Here is an 18,435-nt window from a genome sequence, read left to right as displayed (position 1 = left end):
TAAGCGTAGGATGCTTGTATAGGTACACGAGGGTGCGATGCTCTGTATAAGCCGTATAGTGCTGCTCCTGTATAAGGTAGTGTGCTCTTACGCTAGGCTGCTCTGTATAAGCGTAGTGCTCTCTGTATAAGGCTGTGCTGCTCTGTACCGTAGTTGCTGCTCTGTATAAGCGCTAGTGCTGCTCTGTACTAAGCGCTAGTGCTGGCCCAGCTGGTATAGCGCTAGTGCTGCTCTGTATAAGCGCTAGTGCTGCTCTGTATAAGCGCTAGTGCTGCTCTGTATTAAGCGCTAGTGCTGCTCTGTATAAGCGCTAGGCTGCTCTGTATAAGCGCTAGTGTGCCTGTACGCTAGCTGTGACCGCTAGTGCTGCTCCGTATTAAGCGCTAGTGCTGCTCTGTACCGCTAATGCTGCTCTGTACTAAGCTGCTGAAGAGTAGCCTGGTTGAAATCTGTGTCATTTCATTTTTGGACTGAAAATACGATTGGATGCCATTTGGCGTGTATCTGTAGCTGAAGATGTGCCTCAGTTGGTTCTTAGGTGAGGTGGACCAAAGAGAGGAAGACACAGGTTGGACTGAGAATGGCGGTGCCTTTAGTCATTGGACAGTGAAACGTGAGTAAGGACTGTACCTGGCTGGCTCAGAGTCTAGAACATATCCCACACCGATGTGTCAATATCAGTCCAGTCAGAGTGGCAGTTCTAAGCTTAAGTATTCTGCCTGACTGAGCATGCATTAATAAACCATAAATGTCAAGCAGAAATAGTCTCAAATTAACGCTGTACTGTACCCAGCAAAGGTGGGTATCATGTGCTATTCAGAGAAGCACATATGAATATTTTATAAAGCCATGTGTACAGAGCTTATCAATATTCATTAAATTCATCTGAAACAATAATGTACAGCAAGTCCTCACTTAATGAACGTCTGTATGCAGTCCTCGAGATCTTGCCACTGACTAGGTTACCATTGCTGGGGTTTAAAACTTGAGTTTTGATCACTGGGCCACCAAACTCTGTACTGTTAGAACCAGAATGGTTGCTCCTTAATCATCAGGAAAAACAATTCCAATTCAAACGAGGTTCAGTAGAGCAGTGATCCGAACTTGAGGTTAAGCCCCAGCTAAAGTCAATTCAGGTAGCCCACTGCTGTTCATATATGAAGTTTTGGATTCAGAGGGACTGAACTCGCGTGCATTTATGAATGTGGCGTGCATTCTCTTCCTCTCCACTTCCCTATTGCGGTCGATCTGCTGCAGGCCTAATCATTACTCTCCCATTGTCTTAACCCAGACAATGGATGAATTGGCTCTTTCAACAGATGTGCTCTTTGTGTGGGTCTATGTGCACAAAGAGTCCATGCTATTGGTACAGTGAAAGTGGCCTGACAGGTGTGTGCATGTGCGTGTTTATATGTGTGCAATTGTTTGTTTGTGTGTGTGTGTGTGTGTGTGTGTTTTTGTGTGTGTGTGTGTGTGTGCACTTATTTGTGAACGTGTGTTTCTGTGTGTGCAGTTGTTTGTGCGTATTTGTGTATGTATGTGTGTGTGTATCTGGAATAAGATATCTATTCCTTTGTTTTGGGCAGGCAAACAGATTCCCAACATGCACCACTCTCTGGCAATACAGGAATTCTGGGCAACATTTTGAGCAGCAAACGTCACGTATTATTGTATTTGAACTTGTTTATCCAGAGCGGCATTGCACACTAAAAAGAGGCAACTAGGGCTGTTCTCAGAAAAAATAACCTCAGGGACATTGTTCAGTAGAATATTCCCCATAGCCTTCCTTGGCACCTTTTAAAAGGTTGCATTAATTTAAAAATAGCAAAAAGTAAATAAGCTATATTGTGCGGAAGAACATAACTGTTCATTGTGTACACGAGTACAGCACAGCCTGGATGTTTGTTTTTGTCTGAGATACCCAGAATTCCTGGAGAGGGAGGCTGTTCATCAGTACAAGGCACTGTGAGTCACCACCACATCCACAAACCATTACCTCAAAACACAGGCTAAGGAAGTAAGGGAGAAGGTGAAAGTGAATAGAAGCTACGGGAAGGGAGTAAGACAGAAAAGAAGGACCAATCAAAAACACCAAGGCACTCTATGCTCCTCCCAACACAATTCACAGATCCTGTGCAGCCCCAGAGCAACAGAGCTCCACCCACCCAGCTCAGCCAATCGCGTAGTGTGGGTGTAGTCTTTCAGTTCAGAAGGGCAATGGCACTTCTGATGAAAATGGATGGGCCCGAGATAATTGAAGTAGGGCCATGAATTATTCATAGACCGGCACGGTTCATTCCAAGTCCACCTCTGTTCAGTTTATTAGCCCCCCGCGGCTCCAGGCTAACCCTGGCCGCCGCACGCGGCTGGCGGTCAGTGCCGGGCTGGCGCTCAGCTGGTTCTGAGCGTGGCGTGGGCCGGAGCTCTGGTCCGCTCTGGGTTTCCGCAGTTCCCACGGCGACACGGGTCAGAAGCACAGAAGTCCTCACAGAACCGTGCTCCGGACCGCCCGCTGCCCGCGGGCGAGCTCACAGCGGATTAGACACAAACTGGTTGTGACTGGTCTCTGTCAGGCACCGTAGTGTGAGAGTCCTGGCCTGACTTATGGAATAAATGCCCTGGTGTACACTCTTCACTCTCATTCACTCATACACACACACATACACCCACACACACAGGCTCACACACACACACACACACTCACACACACACACAGGCTCACACACATACACACATACACACACTCACACACACACACAGGCTCACACACACTCACACACACACATACACACATACACACACTCACACACACACACAGGCTCACACACACACACACTCACACTCACACACACACACACACACTCACAGGCTCACACACACACACACACACTCACACACACACATACACACATACACACACTCACACACACACACAGGCTCACACACACACACACACATACACACACTCGCTCACACAGACATACACACACAGGCTCACACACACACATACACCCACACACACAGGCTCACACACACACACACTCACACACAGGCTCACACACACACACACACTCACACACATACACACACACACAGGCTCACACACACACACACACACAGGCTCACACACACACACACACACACACATACACACACTCACTCACACAGACATACACACACAGGCTCACACGCACACACAAACACATACACATACACACACACACACACACACACACTCACACACACACATACACACACACACACACTCACACACACTCACATACACACACACACACAGGCTCACACACACACACTCACATACACACACACACACAGGCTCACACACACACACATACACACACTCGCTCACACAGACATACACACACAGGCTCACACGCACACACAAACACACATACACACACACACAGGCTCACACACACTCACATACACACACACACACAGCTCACACACACACACACACATACACACACTCCCAACAGACATACAACAAGGCTCACACACAACACAATGCACACACACACACACTCACTCACACAGACATGCACACACAAACACACACACACACACACACACATACACACACACAGGCTCACATACACACATACACACACACACACACACATACACACACAGGCTCACACACACACACACAGGCACACGTACACATGCACACACCACACACACCAATTCACTCCAAAACTAAATATAAAATTGTATAATTGTAATGATATTAATGACAACAAAACACTAGGGAAACTGATCAAAAACAAAACCACCGGAAACATTTGTAAATATAGTGATAAAAATATCAATAATGAGAGTCATAACTCATTAAAAAGAGTAAAATATTAAAATATTTATAATTATAGCAATTGTACCATATCTTGATGGAATCTCAGAGTGAGAGTTATTGATCAGTGTACGCAAAGATATACAAAATAAAAGAACTCACAATGCACCAAACACAATCCACGGTCGCCACGGCAACTCGCCATGCAGTTGAGCGCATGACCGGTGGCTCGAGGCAATGGCCAAAAACAAAATCGCTAATGGCAACCAACACAGGCAATCGCCACGGCAACCCAAACACAGGCAATCGCCAACGGCAACCAAGACAGGCCAATCAACTTACAACGATGTGACAGGAAGGGGGCGGGGCTTTATTGGTCACTAGGAGACCGTAGCCATAGCGACGTAGTCTCCGCGATTTATGATTGGACAGGAGGGTCTTGGATGTGGTTTGTTGGTTTCGGGAAAATAAATACAAACAGCACAAAAATAAAAATAAAAAGTAAAAAAATGATTACAGTTCTTTATTTATTTTTTCTGTATTATAAAATGTTAAATATTTCAGCTATTGAATTTGCAATAATTAAATATCAGCTATAAGTTATGCTTTTAGCTGCAGTCAGCTTCCTCAATTTCATCACTTAATATTTCTAACTTTAACCAGTGAGCTTACCCAGTTCTCAGTGATAGGTCCAATAGGCCTCACTCCTGCTAATACACTGCTTTATTCCTGACAAATTCAGTCATTATGTCTCACCAAAATACAGTCAGGCCTTCATTTACACAGTGTCTATGAACTGTACTTGGCACAGTGTAAATTGAAATTGTGTTTTAATAACCCAAAAATCTATGAGGTTCAGCTACCAGGCTCACAAGCTAACGTCCCGTTGCAACCAAAGGGTTTTACTCAAAAAGTAAACAGAACATTTTCAGTTTAAGCTAATACCTTTCAATTCATTTTGAGATTTTAAAAAGTCTACTTCCTGTACTGATGCCAACACTTTCTGTTCATTCACAATCGAGTCGAGACACTGCCTCTTCAGCACCTTTCGCACAACTTCCTGTCTGAGCTCATAGTTCGGGGCGATAAAGGACAATGGAATCGGACCATAAAAAAAGAAATAAATACATAAACAAACATGCAAATGGAGACCTGACTGTGACATATAAAAAAAAAAAGCATTCCTGTCCCTTTCCTCCGTACCTATCCCCACGTAATCTGCACCTCTCCCTCCCTCCCTCCCTCCCTCTCTCCGTCCCCTCCTCTCGTCCTCACCTGTCCCTGTCTTTCCCAGGCGCCTCAGTAGGGCCGGTTGGCGTCCTTGGGCCTCTTCAGCTGCACCTTCAGGCGCTTCATGCCGATCTGGAAGCCGTTCATGGCCTGGATGGCCGTCTGCGCGCTGGCGGGGTTGTCGAAGCTCACGAAGCCTGGAGAAGACACGGGGGCGGAGAGGGGGAACGCCTCAGAACGGGGGGTTCCAGAACTTTCCGACCCCTCCCCCCACCTGCCCCCCCCGGACCCCCCCCCGCCAGCGAGCGAATGCGTTTCCTGTGACCCACTCCTTATTAAAAATGTAGCCAGGCACCTGGCTACATTCCCTCCTTTTTGGAACCCCCAATCAGCACACATTGCCACCAGCTACATTACCATTTTCCCTGAATGTATTCTAGCCGACTAGCCGGTTCGAGAGTGATGTAAATCACCCAGTGTAAGCTACTTAGCTCGCCGCCGCCGCCCTAAATGAGCTAATGGCGGCAGGTCAGGCTCGCGTTGCAGCTCGGTGTTAAGGGTTAAGTCTCAGCAGCTAATCCTGGGGGTTTCATGTCGCGACGGTGCGTGAAATTGTCCGTGGAGGAACGTCATTTCTTAAACGGGCGCATAATGACTACTGGAAGCGTGTGACTCACGACGCTTTCTGTAATTCCCCGTGTCATTAGCAAGCCGCAGTCTGCAGTCGTCTGCAGCTCGTGTTCACGCTCCTCGTCGAGCGAGGAAGCCAGCTTCGGTTAAAAGCACACCGACCGATGAAAATAATAATAATGGTGATACGGGGAGAAAGCAAGTAGCGTAGCTACCTGAATTCAATTGAGAGGAAAGGGCTGTCTCATTAATGTCTTCCCAGTGCCCAGAGTGCATCAGCAAACGTGAGCGGGTTTTCTGGGATAAAGATAAGGTATCTGAGCTCAGACTCTCAGCCATTTCGCCCCCCCAGCGGAGGAAGGCCACCGAGCCTGGGGAGCGGGGAAACCGCGCGCCACGGGGGGGGGGGGGTATTATGGGATGTAATGACTACAGTCCAGCTGAAGATAAACAATGAAAATGAGTGTGCTACCGTACATCCTCAAATTAAAAAATAAAAACAAACAGTCAAGACAAACACCCCCCCACCAAAACACTATCCTTTAAAGTGTTATCTGAAGAGGCAGAGTTCACTCAAAGCAATAAAAAAGGCTATCCAGCTCTGTGAAGAAGTAAATAAGAACACCCCGTCCTTGGAATATTGGCCCGTGTGAACACCAGACATGATAACCAATCAGGTAACCTCGATGCAATGAAAAGCAACTAATTAATTTTCAGCGATGAAGGGGCATATCTTGCATTTAGTTTGCTTTTCCGTTGAAACTATCTGCGTGCATCAAAAGTCATATCCTAAATGACATCACCACCATGACAATGTTCATTCTCCCACTGAAAATAGGACACATCATTCTCGTGGCATGAATTTGACATGAAGTATTTAATTGGTGCTGGCCAACCCTGTTCCTGGAGATCTGACAATCATGTAGGTTTTCATTTCAACCCTAAGAAAGCACACCTCGTTCAACAGCTAGAGCAGGGCTGCCCAACCTTGTTCCTGGAGATCTGACAATCATGTAGGTTTTCGTTTCAACCCTAACTTGGCACACCTGATTCTACGAATTACCTGATCAAGGAGATACCTTGCTTTGTTATTGAATAAGGTGCGGTTTGCTAGGGTTGGGGCCTACAGGGCACGTAGTTGGGTAGCCTTGCATTGACCCAGTCACAGACACCGCTGACCCTGTCCTGCACAGCAGGGTGCTGTCACGGATGACAGCGAGACAGGAGCTCTGGCGCTGGAAGGCAGCTGCGCTGACCAAGCGTAAGTCGAATCCGGGTAAGGACACTGCGTGTACCTTGGCAGGTATTAACCTGCATGCTTCAGTATATATCCAGCTGTATAAATGGATACAATGTAAAGTGCTAAGTAAAAGTTGTGTAAGTCGCTCTGGATAAGAGCGTCTGCTAAATGCCTGTAATGTAATATATGTAATGGATGAACAAGCAGAGAACAGGCAGCCCTGCGCTGGAGGGCAGCTGCTCTGGAGCTCCCCCTAGGGGCGCCATGCTACCCGTCCTCTCCTCCCTCTCTCCCCCTCCTCCGCTCTCACCGAAGCACTTGCTCTGGTTGGTGGCGCGGTCGACGAAGACCTTGGCGGAGATGACGTTGCCGAAGGGCAGGAACATCTGGAGCATCTCGGAGTCGGTGAACTCCTGGGGCAGGTGGTAGATGAAGATGTTGCAGCCCTCAGGACCTGTGGACACACACACACCCTCCGGTCAGAGCACCATAAGGCCCTGGGGACACACACACACACCCTCCGGTCAGAGAGCACCATAAGGCACTGGGGACACACACACACACCCTCCAGTCAGAGCACCATAAGGCCCTGGACACACACACACACACCCTCCAGTCAGAGCACCATATGGCACTGGACACACACACACACACCCTCCAGTCAGAGCACCATAAGGCACTGGACACACACACACCCTCCAGCCAGAGCACCATAAGGCACTGGACACACACACACCCTCGAGCCAGAGCACCATAAGGCACTGGACACACACACACCCTTCGGTCAGAGAGCACCATAAGGCCCTGGGGACACACACACACACCCTTCGGTCAGAGCACCATAAGGCCCTGGGGACACACACACACCCTCCGGTCAGAGCACCATAAGGCACTGGGGACACACACACACCCTCCAGTCAGAGCACCATAAGGCCCTGGGGACACACACACACCCTCGAGCCAGAGCACCATAAGGCCCTGGGGACACACACACACCCTCCGGTCAGAGCACCATAAGACCCTGGACACACACACACACCCTCCAGTCAGAGCACCATAAGACCCTGGGGACACACACACACACCCTCCAGTTAGAGAGCACCATAAGGCCCTGGACACACACACACACCCTCAGTCAGAGCACCATAAGGCCCTGGACACACACAACACCTCAGTCAGAGCACCATAAGGCCTGGACACACACACACCCTCAGTCAGAGCACCATAAGGCCCTGGGGACACACACACACACCCTCCAGTCAGAGCACCATAAGGCACTGGGGACACACACACACCCTCCAGTCAGAGCACCATAAGGCACTGGGGACACACACACACCCTCCGGTCAGAGCACCATAAGGCCCTGGGGACACACACACACACCCTCCGGTCAGAGCACCATAAGGCCCTGGGGACACACACACACCCTCCAGTCAGAGCACCATAAGGCACTGGGGACACACACACCCTCCAGTCAGAGCACCATAAGGCCCTGGACACACACACACCCTCGTCAGAGCACCATAAGGCCCTGGACACACACACACCCTCCAGTCAGAGCACCATAAGGCCCTGGGGACCACACACACACCCTCCAGTCAGAGCACCATAAGGCCCTGGGGACACCACACACCCTCCAGTCAGAGCACCATAAGGCCCTGGGGACACACACACACCCTCCAGTCAGAGCACCATAAGGCCCTGGGGACACACACACACACCCTCCAGGCAGAGCATCATAAGGCCCTGGGGACACACACACACACCCTCCGGTCAGAGCACCATAAGCCCTGGACACACACACACACCCTCCAGTCAGAGCACCATAAGGCACTGGGGACACACACACACCCTCCGGTCAGAGAGCACTGTCAGGCCCCGAGGCTGCGCTCACAGAGGACAGGAGGGGCTGGAGGAGTGGAGGACTACGGAGTGAGACTCAGGCCCTGTTCAGACCTGGCATCATAACGCGCCCTCGGCTGACCCCATCACAAGCGGACAGCTCCAGCTACAGGCGCGAACGCACCCGAGACGCGCTGAGGACGCACTGAGACCCGATCGCTCAGACCACCGAGACGCGCTGAGGACGCACTGAGACCCGATCGCTCAGACCACATTCGGAGGTGGTCTGGGGTCGCGTATGGGCCACATTCTTTCAGCAGCGGGTACACGAGTGCGTCCTGGGCCACAGTGAAGGACCGCCTAGTCACCTGACGTCCTCTGCGTCAGCGGAAGTACGTACTCATTACATTACATTACAGGCATTTAGCAGACGCTCTTATCCAGAGTGACTTACACAACTTTTACATAGCATTTTTTACATTGTATCCATTTATACAGCTGGATATATACTGAAGCAATTTCGGTTAAGTACCTTGCTCAAGGGTACAACGGAAGTGTCCTACCCGGGAATCGAACCTGCGACCTTTCGGTTACAAGTCTAGGTCCTTACCCACTGTGCTACACTCCATCATTCGCGCGCCAACGGCGTCATATTAGTACATGTATATACTAATACTATATACTTACATATAAGTGCGAAACAACAAGGAGAAGCCATAGCAACAGGCAAAATGGATTCTCGTGGACGGAGTACACACGGAACACGCTGTCCGATTTCCATCCGGGCCAAAGAGTCAGTACAGCGGAAACTGGATGATTCATATCATCACAACTGGGCGATTTATGGGGAGACTCCGAAAAAAGATGGAGGGGAATGGTTACAGTCGATCATGGCAGCAATGCCAACGTAAAAATCAAACACCCCAAGACTGCTTTCAGAAAAGCCAAGGACTCAAACAACAAGGTCATTCTGTAGGGACAGAATAAAAACAACAACGCATTCGGTCTTTGCAAACGGAAACGATGTACGTGTTCATTTGCATATCGAGCGGGGAAGTGAGATCCGATCACAAGTGGTCACTCGAGATGCATGTGGAGACGCATTCTGATGCCGGGCGTGAACTGACATTTAGAGACGGAAGGAGGGAGCGGCTTGTTTGAAGCGAGTGAAAGGGTAAGGGGAGAAAGTGATTCGGAAAGGGTAGAAAAGACAAAAGAAACAACTGAGAAAATGGCTGAAGAGAGAAGGCGAGATGGCGAAAGAGAGGAAGCTGACTGGCATGTCAGGCACAGGAAGTAGCATCACCTTCCCGCTGTTGTTGTTGCTGGGGCTGCTGGTGTTGCTGAGCAACCAGGGTGTGTTGCTGTGGAAAAGGCTGGCCAACCAATCCATAAGCAGCTGGATACGCCGCTGGTGGGTGTGAGAGGGACATGTAGAGACACATTTAATTTGAGCTTTTGAAATGCATACACACACACGCGCACTCTCACACACACACACATTACATTATATTACATTACATTTATTTGGCAGACACCTTTATCCAAAGTGACGTGCATACACTCACGTGAGCACACACATATGCAGACATACATACACACACATACAAACAATCACCCGCACGCACACACAGACACACACACAATCACACTCATATGCGCACACAAAAACGCAAACAAACATACACCCACATACACACAATCGCACACAGATACACACACACACACACACATGCACGCACATAGACACACAGACACACACAATCACACACACAATCACGCACACACACACAATCACACACACGCGCGCACACACAATTACACAGGTGCACACAAACACACGCACACAAACACACACACACACACACTGTAACAGAGCACTGGTCCTTACCTGTGTAGTGCTGCATGCCTGCATATGCCTGCTGTAAAGGATCCAAAGCTGCCACAGGACTCTGGGCTGAGAGAGAGGCGAGGGAGATAGAGAGAGAGCCAGAGAGAGAGGGAGTGAGAGAGAGAGAGAGAGAGGAGGGAGGGAGTGACATAGAGAGAGGTGAGGAGGGAGGGAAGGAGAGAGAGAGGTGAGGAGGGAGGGAGGGAAGGTGAGAGAATGGGAAAGAGATTGAGAGAGAAAGAGGCGGGGAGGGAGGAAGGGAAAAAGAGGAAAATCAAGAAAAAACACATGGTGTGCAATGTGAAAAAACAGCCCTTTATGAATTAAAATAGCAAATGTCTTAGCTATGAATTTATAGTATCAAGAAACATGCTATGCTTGTAGTGAAGATCATTGCCATTAAACCCATTAGGATCATTTTTAGTACCTGCACAGTAGTATGTTTAACTGTACGCAGTCATAATGAGGAGGAAGGAAAGTATAACTAATTACATCCATACAACCATCCATTATCTATACCAGCCTCTCCTGGTCAGGATCCTGGACCAATGATATAGTTTTTAAAAAAATGCCTGATACAAGAGGTCCTCACCAGGGTACGGGTGAACCCCATTGGTGTACAGCGTCTCAGAAGCCGGCTGCCCATTGGCCGTAGTTGGCAACTGACTGTAGCCGTTGACTCCAATTGGTGGAGGCAGGGCGGGAACGGGTGTGGCCGCGAGGGCGGGGGGCGTGTTCGTACCTGCAAAAGAGGACCAATCAGACAAGAGGGCCCGGAAACAGAGACGGAGACGACGGGGAAGACGAGCCTTTCCCAAAATCGGCAGATGGGGGGGCGGGGGAGGAAGGGTTTGTAAGTCCAAACTGTTACCCGAGGAGGGGGCGATGGACGTGATGGGCGTGGCGATGATGCCGTTGGCGTTGATGGCAGCCATTTGCTGCAGCTGCACCGCGGCGACCGTCGCCACGGGAGACAGGTACGCGGACTGAGCGACCAGAGCTTGCTGCTGGACCAGCTGCGGGGCAAACGAAACGGAGAGGGGGGGGGGGGGGGGGGGGGGGGGGGGAGACAAACGGAGAGAGACGGAGAGGAGGAGGAGGAGGAGGAGGCAGACAGACAGGAGTTATTATGGTCCGCATCCGTTTCCTCGGCGCTTGAGTCACCGCGGTTACAGATGATGTAATTGGAAGCGAAAGGATGCAACTGTTTCCAACGAACCGTTTCCAAGGAACACTGAGTAACTCCACCTCCTCAATCAGCCAACCGAAACCTCGACGGCTGCGGCTGGAATGACGGCCACTCAAGACTATTTCCTCGTTTAAGGGTTTTAAGTGGGACACCATGAAACACTTAGAGCTGTGCTGAGCTGCTACGCTACGGCTGTCCCAGTGCACCCGAAGTGTGCCAGTTAGCGTGGACTGAAATATGCATGAATCAGCACGACCGTAAATTTTTTCTGGCCCCAGCGCCTGGCAGAAGATCCGCCAGAGCGCTGCGCGTGAAGAGCTTGAGTCCAGGAACCGATCCAGGGCGAGCGGGTACTGCGGCTGCACCTGGCTCAGCACACGGGACGGTGGGACTGTGACCCTCTGACCCCGCCCCCGCCCCCCCCCTGGGGGTACTCACGGCCTGCGTGTAGGCGCTGTACGCCCCGAAGTGCAGGGTCATGGGGCTGAAGACCCCCAGCTGGGAGGCCACCTGCTGCATGCGCCGGAGACCCCGCTCCTTCTCCGTGTCCGCGAACTTCACCACCAGACTGGAGGAGGCCCCCTGAGGGGGGGGGGGGGGGGGGGGAGAGAGGGGGGGAGAGAGAGGGGGAGGGGGGAGGGAGAGAGAGGGGGGAGGGAGGGAGAGGGGGGGAGAGGGGAGGGGGGGAGGGGGGGAGAGAGGGGGGGAGGAGGGGGGAGGGGAGGGGGGGGGAGAGGGGGGGAGGGGGGAGGGAGGGAGGAGGGGGAGGGGGGGAGGGGGAGAGAGGGGGGGGGTGAGAGGGAGGAGAGAGAGGGGGGAGGGAGGGAGAGGGACGGGGGGGAGAGGGGAGAGAGAGAGGGAGAGGGAGAGGGGGGGAAGGAGAGAGGGGAGAGGGGAGAGAGAGAGAGTGGAGAGGGAAGGAAAGACCGACAAAGAAGAGGAAGAGAGCAAAAGACAAGGCAAGGAGGCCACAGATGAAAAGAGAGATGAAGGAGGTGCAGGGGAACATGGAGGGAAGAAGGGGAAGAGGGGTGAATGGGATGAAGACAGGGGGAGGAGGGGTAGAGTACAAAAGGGACCAGTAGAGAGGGAAGGGGGTAAAAGAGAGGAGGGGGCAGTGTTATTGGAGTGTGTTATTAGCATCATCCTACACAACTCAAAGCACATGCCTTGCACTGTTTCAGTGAGTAAGTCACACAGTCCACAGAAAGAGATATGCAGGTTTATTACGGTCCAGTTTTGGTATGAGGTTTCTGCGATGAAACAGTGGAGAAACTCAAGTATGAAATGTACTAAGATCTGTAAAACTACCTTAAAGGGACATAAGTTTAGATACAGTTCAGTGCTAGAGGGAGGGACAGCATCGGGATGATGTCATCACACTGCGGCAAAACGATGTGGGACTCAACCGGCAGTGCGATGAGCTCCTGCAGAGAGCTGATGGACTGGCCTCACCAGGGGGCTTCGGTATTTCACAAAGAGCAGGCTGCCAAACCAGGACAGCATCGATCAACCAGGACGCGATGAAGAACCACATCGCTCCCTCAACCAGGCGGCCGCCCTGAAGAACTCGTATTCACAACCAGGACCGCACTGAAAACACATCGCATCATCAACCAGGGACCGCATGAAGAACACAACCCATCATCAACCAGGGACTGCATGAAGAACACATCGCATCATCAACCAGGGACCGCATGAAGAACACATCGCATCATCAACCAGGGACTGCATGAAGAACACATCGCATCATCAACCAGGGACCGCATGAAGAACACATCGCATCATCAACCAGGGGCCACATGAAGGACACAACCCATCATCAACCACCGACAGCACAACATCGTCAGCCGTGACCCACACAAAGCCAAATACATCAACCACGGTCTGCATGACACACATCGCATCATCAACCAGGGACCACATGATACATAGAACTCATCATCAATCATGGTCTGCATGACAAGCAACACATAATCAACCAGGGACCACATGTGGTCCCATCATCAATCAGGGACCATGGGATACACAGAACGCATCATCAACCAGGGACCACATGAGACACAGAACGCATCATCAACCAGGGACCACAGGACACACAGAACGCATCATCAATCATGTTCCACATGACGCAGCATGAAACGCACCATTGATCACCTATTCAAACATTACAATGTAGTATCAGCCATTGTCCGAGCACTACTTACACACTAATCACTAACACACAAAGCAAAAACCAGATTTGTTATAAACTGAATTTAGATTATATTATACTCTTATTTCTCAGTTATCCTCTACGTCTCAGAGCTGGTGAAAGTGGTTGTCGAATCAGCACTGGCATCCTGACAGTCACGTGTGCACCTTCTCTAACTATCTTTCTGTTAATTCTGTGCTATCCTGTAACTTATGGCCATGCGCATTCATAATCTACACAGCTAACGCCCATCCTCGATCTATTTTGCAACAATTTTGCAATCCTGCAATCGCTTTCATTGCTTGTCGTGATGGAACGGTTGCAGTAAATCTCCGGCGGCTGATTGGTGGAGGGGTCGATCGGGCGCTTGATTGACGGGCGCTACCTTTGCTGGTGCCGTCGGGCCCCCGCAGCACCGTGCACTCGTCGATGGTGCCGAAGGGCTCGAACATCTTCCTCACGTCCTCGTCCGACTGCTGCTTCCCCAGCATGCCCACAAAGAGCTTCCGGTCTTCTGAGGGGGAGAGGGGGAGAAGGGGAGAGAGGAGAGAGAGAGGGGGAGAGAGGAGAGAGGAGAGGGGGAGAGGGGGAGAGAGGAGAGGGATGGGAGGCCACGGAGGGAAGGAAGTGGGGAGAGAGATTCAGGGAGGAAATGGGGAATGGGAGAAGGTGAAGGGATGAGGTGAAAGGAGAAATTAAACAAAAATATAGGGTGGAGCCTGAACTCGCTATTCTCGCAAACTCACACAAAATGACGTACGCAAATCTCATTCACACATTAATACATGCACACATGCACACACCCACACCCGCACACACACATACACACACACACACCCACACACAGACACCTGCGCACGCACACACGCGCACACACACACATACACACAATTATTTCCCTGTGCATTTACAGGCTGGGAAATTATGCTAAAAAAGCCTACATCATTAAAATTCATATAAACTGAATATGAAACATAAATTATACTTTTAAAGAATATTCATGTAGTACATAATTCAGAGGTACGTATCCATAATATGTTTATACAGAATACATTTTCACAACAAGCCTGCAAGTTTATAAATTTCCACTAGAGGGCAGAGTTAACTAAACACATTTCTCAAAGGGGCTGCTTGAATGACAAAAGGTACCAGGACTCCACCTCACACACTGAACTTTCTGCTCCAGATAAAGGTTTCTGCTGGTCAAATACTTAAGAGGGGGAATTGGTACCAGCGTGTGTAAAGGTGTGTGAATGGGAATCAGTGTGTGTATGTAGAGGATTTATCTCAGGGTTAGGTAAAGAGAACAATAGTAGATGTAAAGTTTCATAAGGATTTAAATGTTATGGTAAGATATTTATGTTCCTATGCTAACGTAGACGTGAGTGCTGGTGGTATGATGTCACTAGATGTCCCTTATTTGTCAGGTGTGAACAACTGTGAAACAGGTGTGGTTATATGCAACTGTCCTTATGGACAAGTTTATTCCGGGAAGATGTCTTTGAATGTGTGTTATTAGAAAAAGGTGTCTTTATATGCAAGTGCATCATTGGAAAGCGGTGTGTATACACAATGTTATTATTGTAAAGGTATGTGCGTGTATGCAGGTGTGCTATGGGAAAGGTGTGGTTATGGACAGGTGTGTTATCAGAGAGGTGTGGTTATGGGCAGGTGTGTTATTGAAGAGGTGTGGCTATGGACAAGTGTGTTATTGGAGGGGTGTGGTTATGGGCAGGTGTGTTAACAGAGAGGTGTGGTTATGGGCAGGTGTGTTATAGGAGAGGTGTGGTTATGGGCAGGTGAGTTATAGGAGAGGTGTGGTTATGGGCAGGTGTGTTATAGGAGAGGTGTGGTTATGGGCAGGTGTGTTATTGGAGAGGTGTGGTTATGGACAGGTGTGTTAACAGAGAGGTGTGGTTATGGGCAGGTGTGTTATAGGAGAGGTGTGGTTATGGACAGGTGTGGTTATGGACAGGTGTGTTATCGGAGAGGTGTGGTCATGGGCAGGTGTGTTATTGGAGGGGTGTGGTTATGGGCAGGTGTGTTAACAGACAGGTGTGGTTATGGACAGGTGTATTATAGGAGAGGTGTGGTTATGGGCAGGTGAGTTATAGGAGAGGTGTGGTTATGGGCAGGTGAGTTATAGGAGAGGTGTGGTTATGGGCAGGTGAGTTATAGGAGAGGTGTGGTTATGGGCAGGTGTGTTATAAAAGGGGCATTCGTACGGACAGGTGCGGTTACCTCCTCTGCCTTCACTGTCCGCTGGTTTCACCTGGATGGGCCGGTTCATCTGAAACCCAAATGGACACGGTTAGCAGGACAGGGTTATCTGTACCTCTGGGTACAATAAGCCCTTTCTGCAGGGTGTGCTTCACTGCAGGTCAGAGTTCATCAGTAATGTGTGTAAGCTGTGACACACTGACAAATATCAGCATGAACTGTATGCCTGTGTTAAAAATACCTTCCATTTCTCTCCAAAAGATAGACTTACTGCATCTCCCTCACACCTCTCTCTCACACTTCCCTCTCTATCACACACACCTCTCCGTCTCTCACCCTCCCTTCCCTCTCTCACCCTCCCCTCTCTCTCCCTCTATCACTGTTCTACCCTCCCTCCTTCTTTCCCCTCCTTTTCGTATCTCTCTTGCTTTTTCTGTTTTTCAGTGTTGTTTCCTGTTTAGTGGTTTGTTTCCCTCTTCGCCCCCGGCAGCCCCGCCCCCCCCCCCCCCCCCCCCCCCGCCCCGCCCTCCACCCACTCAGGATTGAGAGAGACCAGAGATTAAGTCTTGCTCGCCAGCTAATCTGGATTACATAAGAAGACAGGATTAGAATGGAGAGGAGAGAACATGTGAGAGCAACCAGAAAGAGAGGAGCACAGAGAGAGAGAGAGAGAGAGAAAGGAGAGGAGTGAGGCAGAGAAAGACCAGAAGAGGTAGTACATTCAAGTGCACATCTTACATATTTGAGCCCTTTCCCATAACATCAATTTAAAACTGTCAAAGACGTTCAGACTGGAAAGAAGGAAAGTTCCGGAACAACATTCCATCGTTCAGCCGCACACTGGGTGCTTAGAGTAGCCAGGAAGTGAGGTATGGCTTCCACAGACCCCTCCCAACAGCACTCCCTTCACTTTTTACTCCTTCTCCTCGCCGAAACTTGGCCTGTCCCCATGTACAATGACCAAGCATCACTGCGGACTCATCCCAATATGGATAATGAATACTAGTCATAGGACGTTCCCCTCCGAGGCGCAGACTTTACAAGAACCCGGGCGTGAAACGCTGACAGATCTGAAGGCTTTTTATTAATGGAGCGACCCAGCCCTCCCACTTCAGTTCCCCGCCCGCGAAATATCAGCTATCAATGACCCGCCCGTTCGGATCAGGCGATAAATCCGTCGAACGCCAAGGCGCAAAGCTTTCTGGGTAAACGTAAATCTCTTCAGCGCCGACTCGAAGAGCCCCGCTCTCCAAGACCCACGGAGACGGCGAGAAGTAGAGAACAGGAAGTCATTTTCATCATCGCTTACGCAACATCAGCAACTCATCTTAAAATATGGACGTATGAAATCGCCTTGATTGTTTGTTTTCTCACTAAATGGTTCCTTTGAGCAGAATGGAACAGGATTAGACCAGAGGGAACCAAAGAAGATGGAGAGAGAGAGAGGACAGAAATGAGAAAAGAAAGGCGAGATAAACGCAGGGACAGGGTGACGAAAGGAGGAGTATTAGAGAGAAATGTAAAGAAAGGGGAGCGGAGGACGAGAGGCTGGAGGAGTTTGGGATAAAAGGCTTTGGCCTTCTGTCACTGCCACTGCGGGAGCAAGCTACTCACACTGTACGAAAAAGGAAGAAAAAAGAAAGAAAGAGTGAGTGCGTGTTTGAGAGAGAGGGAGAGAGAGAGAGAGAGATGGAGGGCGGGAGGGACGCCAGCACCTTTCATGTGCTGAGAGTGGCTTAATGAACCGTTAACTAGGGAGCGGGTGTGATTTGAGCGAGCGCCCGGTCAATGGACGTGATCGATCGGTCATAATCGGCCTCTGTGCGGTGGTATTGATCACGGCCCGGAGCCATTATGTGTGCACTCACACGGTCACTGGCAAAAACACTGACATGCTGACATACACTCGCTCGCTCACACACACACACACACACACACACACACACACACACACACACACAACACACACACACAGACACACACCACACACACACACACACACACAGACACATACACAAACACACACACACACCACACAACACAACACATACACACAACGCACACACACACACACACACACACACACAGACACACACACACACACCTACACACACACACACACACACACTCACATACACAGGCACACATACACATACACACACACACATACACACACAGGCACACCTAC

At 50.1% G+C, this 18,435-nt stretch overlaps 1 protein-coding gene across 1 annotated transcript in view; it reads right to left on the bottom strand.

Moving 5' to 3' along the window:
• LOC135261966 (CUGBP Elav-like family member 3) overlaps positions 1–18,435 on the bottom strand; it is a 34,131-nt gene that overhangs the window by 4,832 nt on the left and 10,864 nt on the right. Inside the window, exons 3-11 of the mRNA XM_064348679.1 lie at positions 16,269–16,317; positions 14,345–14,541; positions 12,272–12,415; positions 11,516–11,660; positions 11,237–11,386; positions 10,645–10,710; positions 10,060–10,164; positions 7,222–7,365; positions 5,087–5,238 (exon numbers count right to left, since the gene is read on the bottom strand). Coding sequence (XP_064204749.1) covers positions 5,111–5,238; positions 7,222–7,365; positions 10,060–10,164; positions 10,645–10,710; positions 11,237–11,386; positions 11,516–11,660; positions 12,272–12,415; positions 14,345–14,541; positions 16,269–16,317 — 1,128 coding nt within the window. The 3' untranslated portion in view covers positions 5,087–5,110. The remainder of the gene's footprint in view (positions 1–5,086; positions 5,239–7,221; positions 7,366–10,059; positions 10,165–10,644; positions 10,711–11,236; positions 11,387–11,515; positions 11,661–12,271; positions 12,416–14,344; positions 14,542–16,268; positions 16,318–18,435) is intronic.

The sequence above is a fragment of the Anguilla rostrata genome, chromosome 8 (genome assembly GCF_018555375.3).
Source record: "Anguilla rostrata isolate EN2019 chromosome 8, ASM1855537v3, whole genome shotgun sequence".
NCBI lineage: Eukaryota > Metazoa > Chordata > Actinopteri > Anguilliformes > Anguillidae > Anguilla > Anguilla rostrata.
The sequence above is the reverse complement of the archived record's forward strand: the minus strand, read 5'-3'. Positions and strand labels throughout refer to the sequence as shown.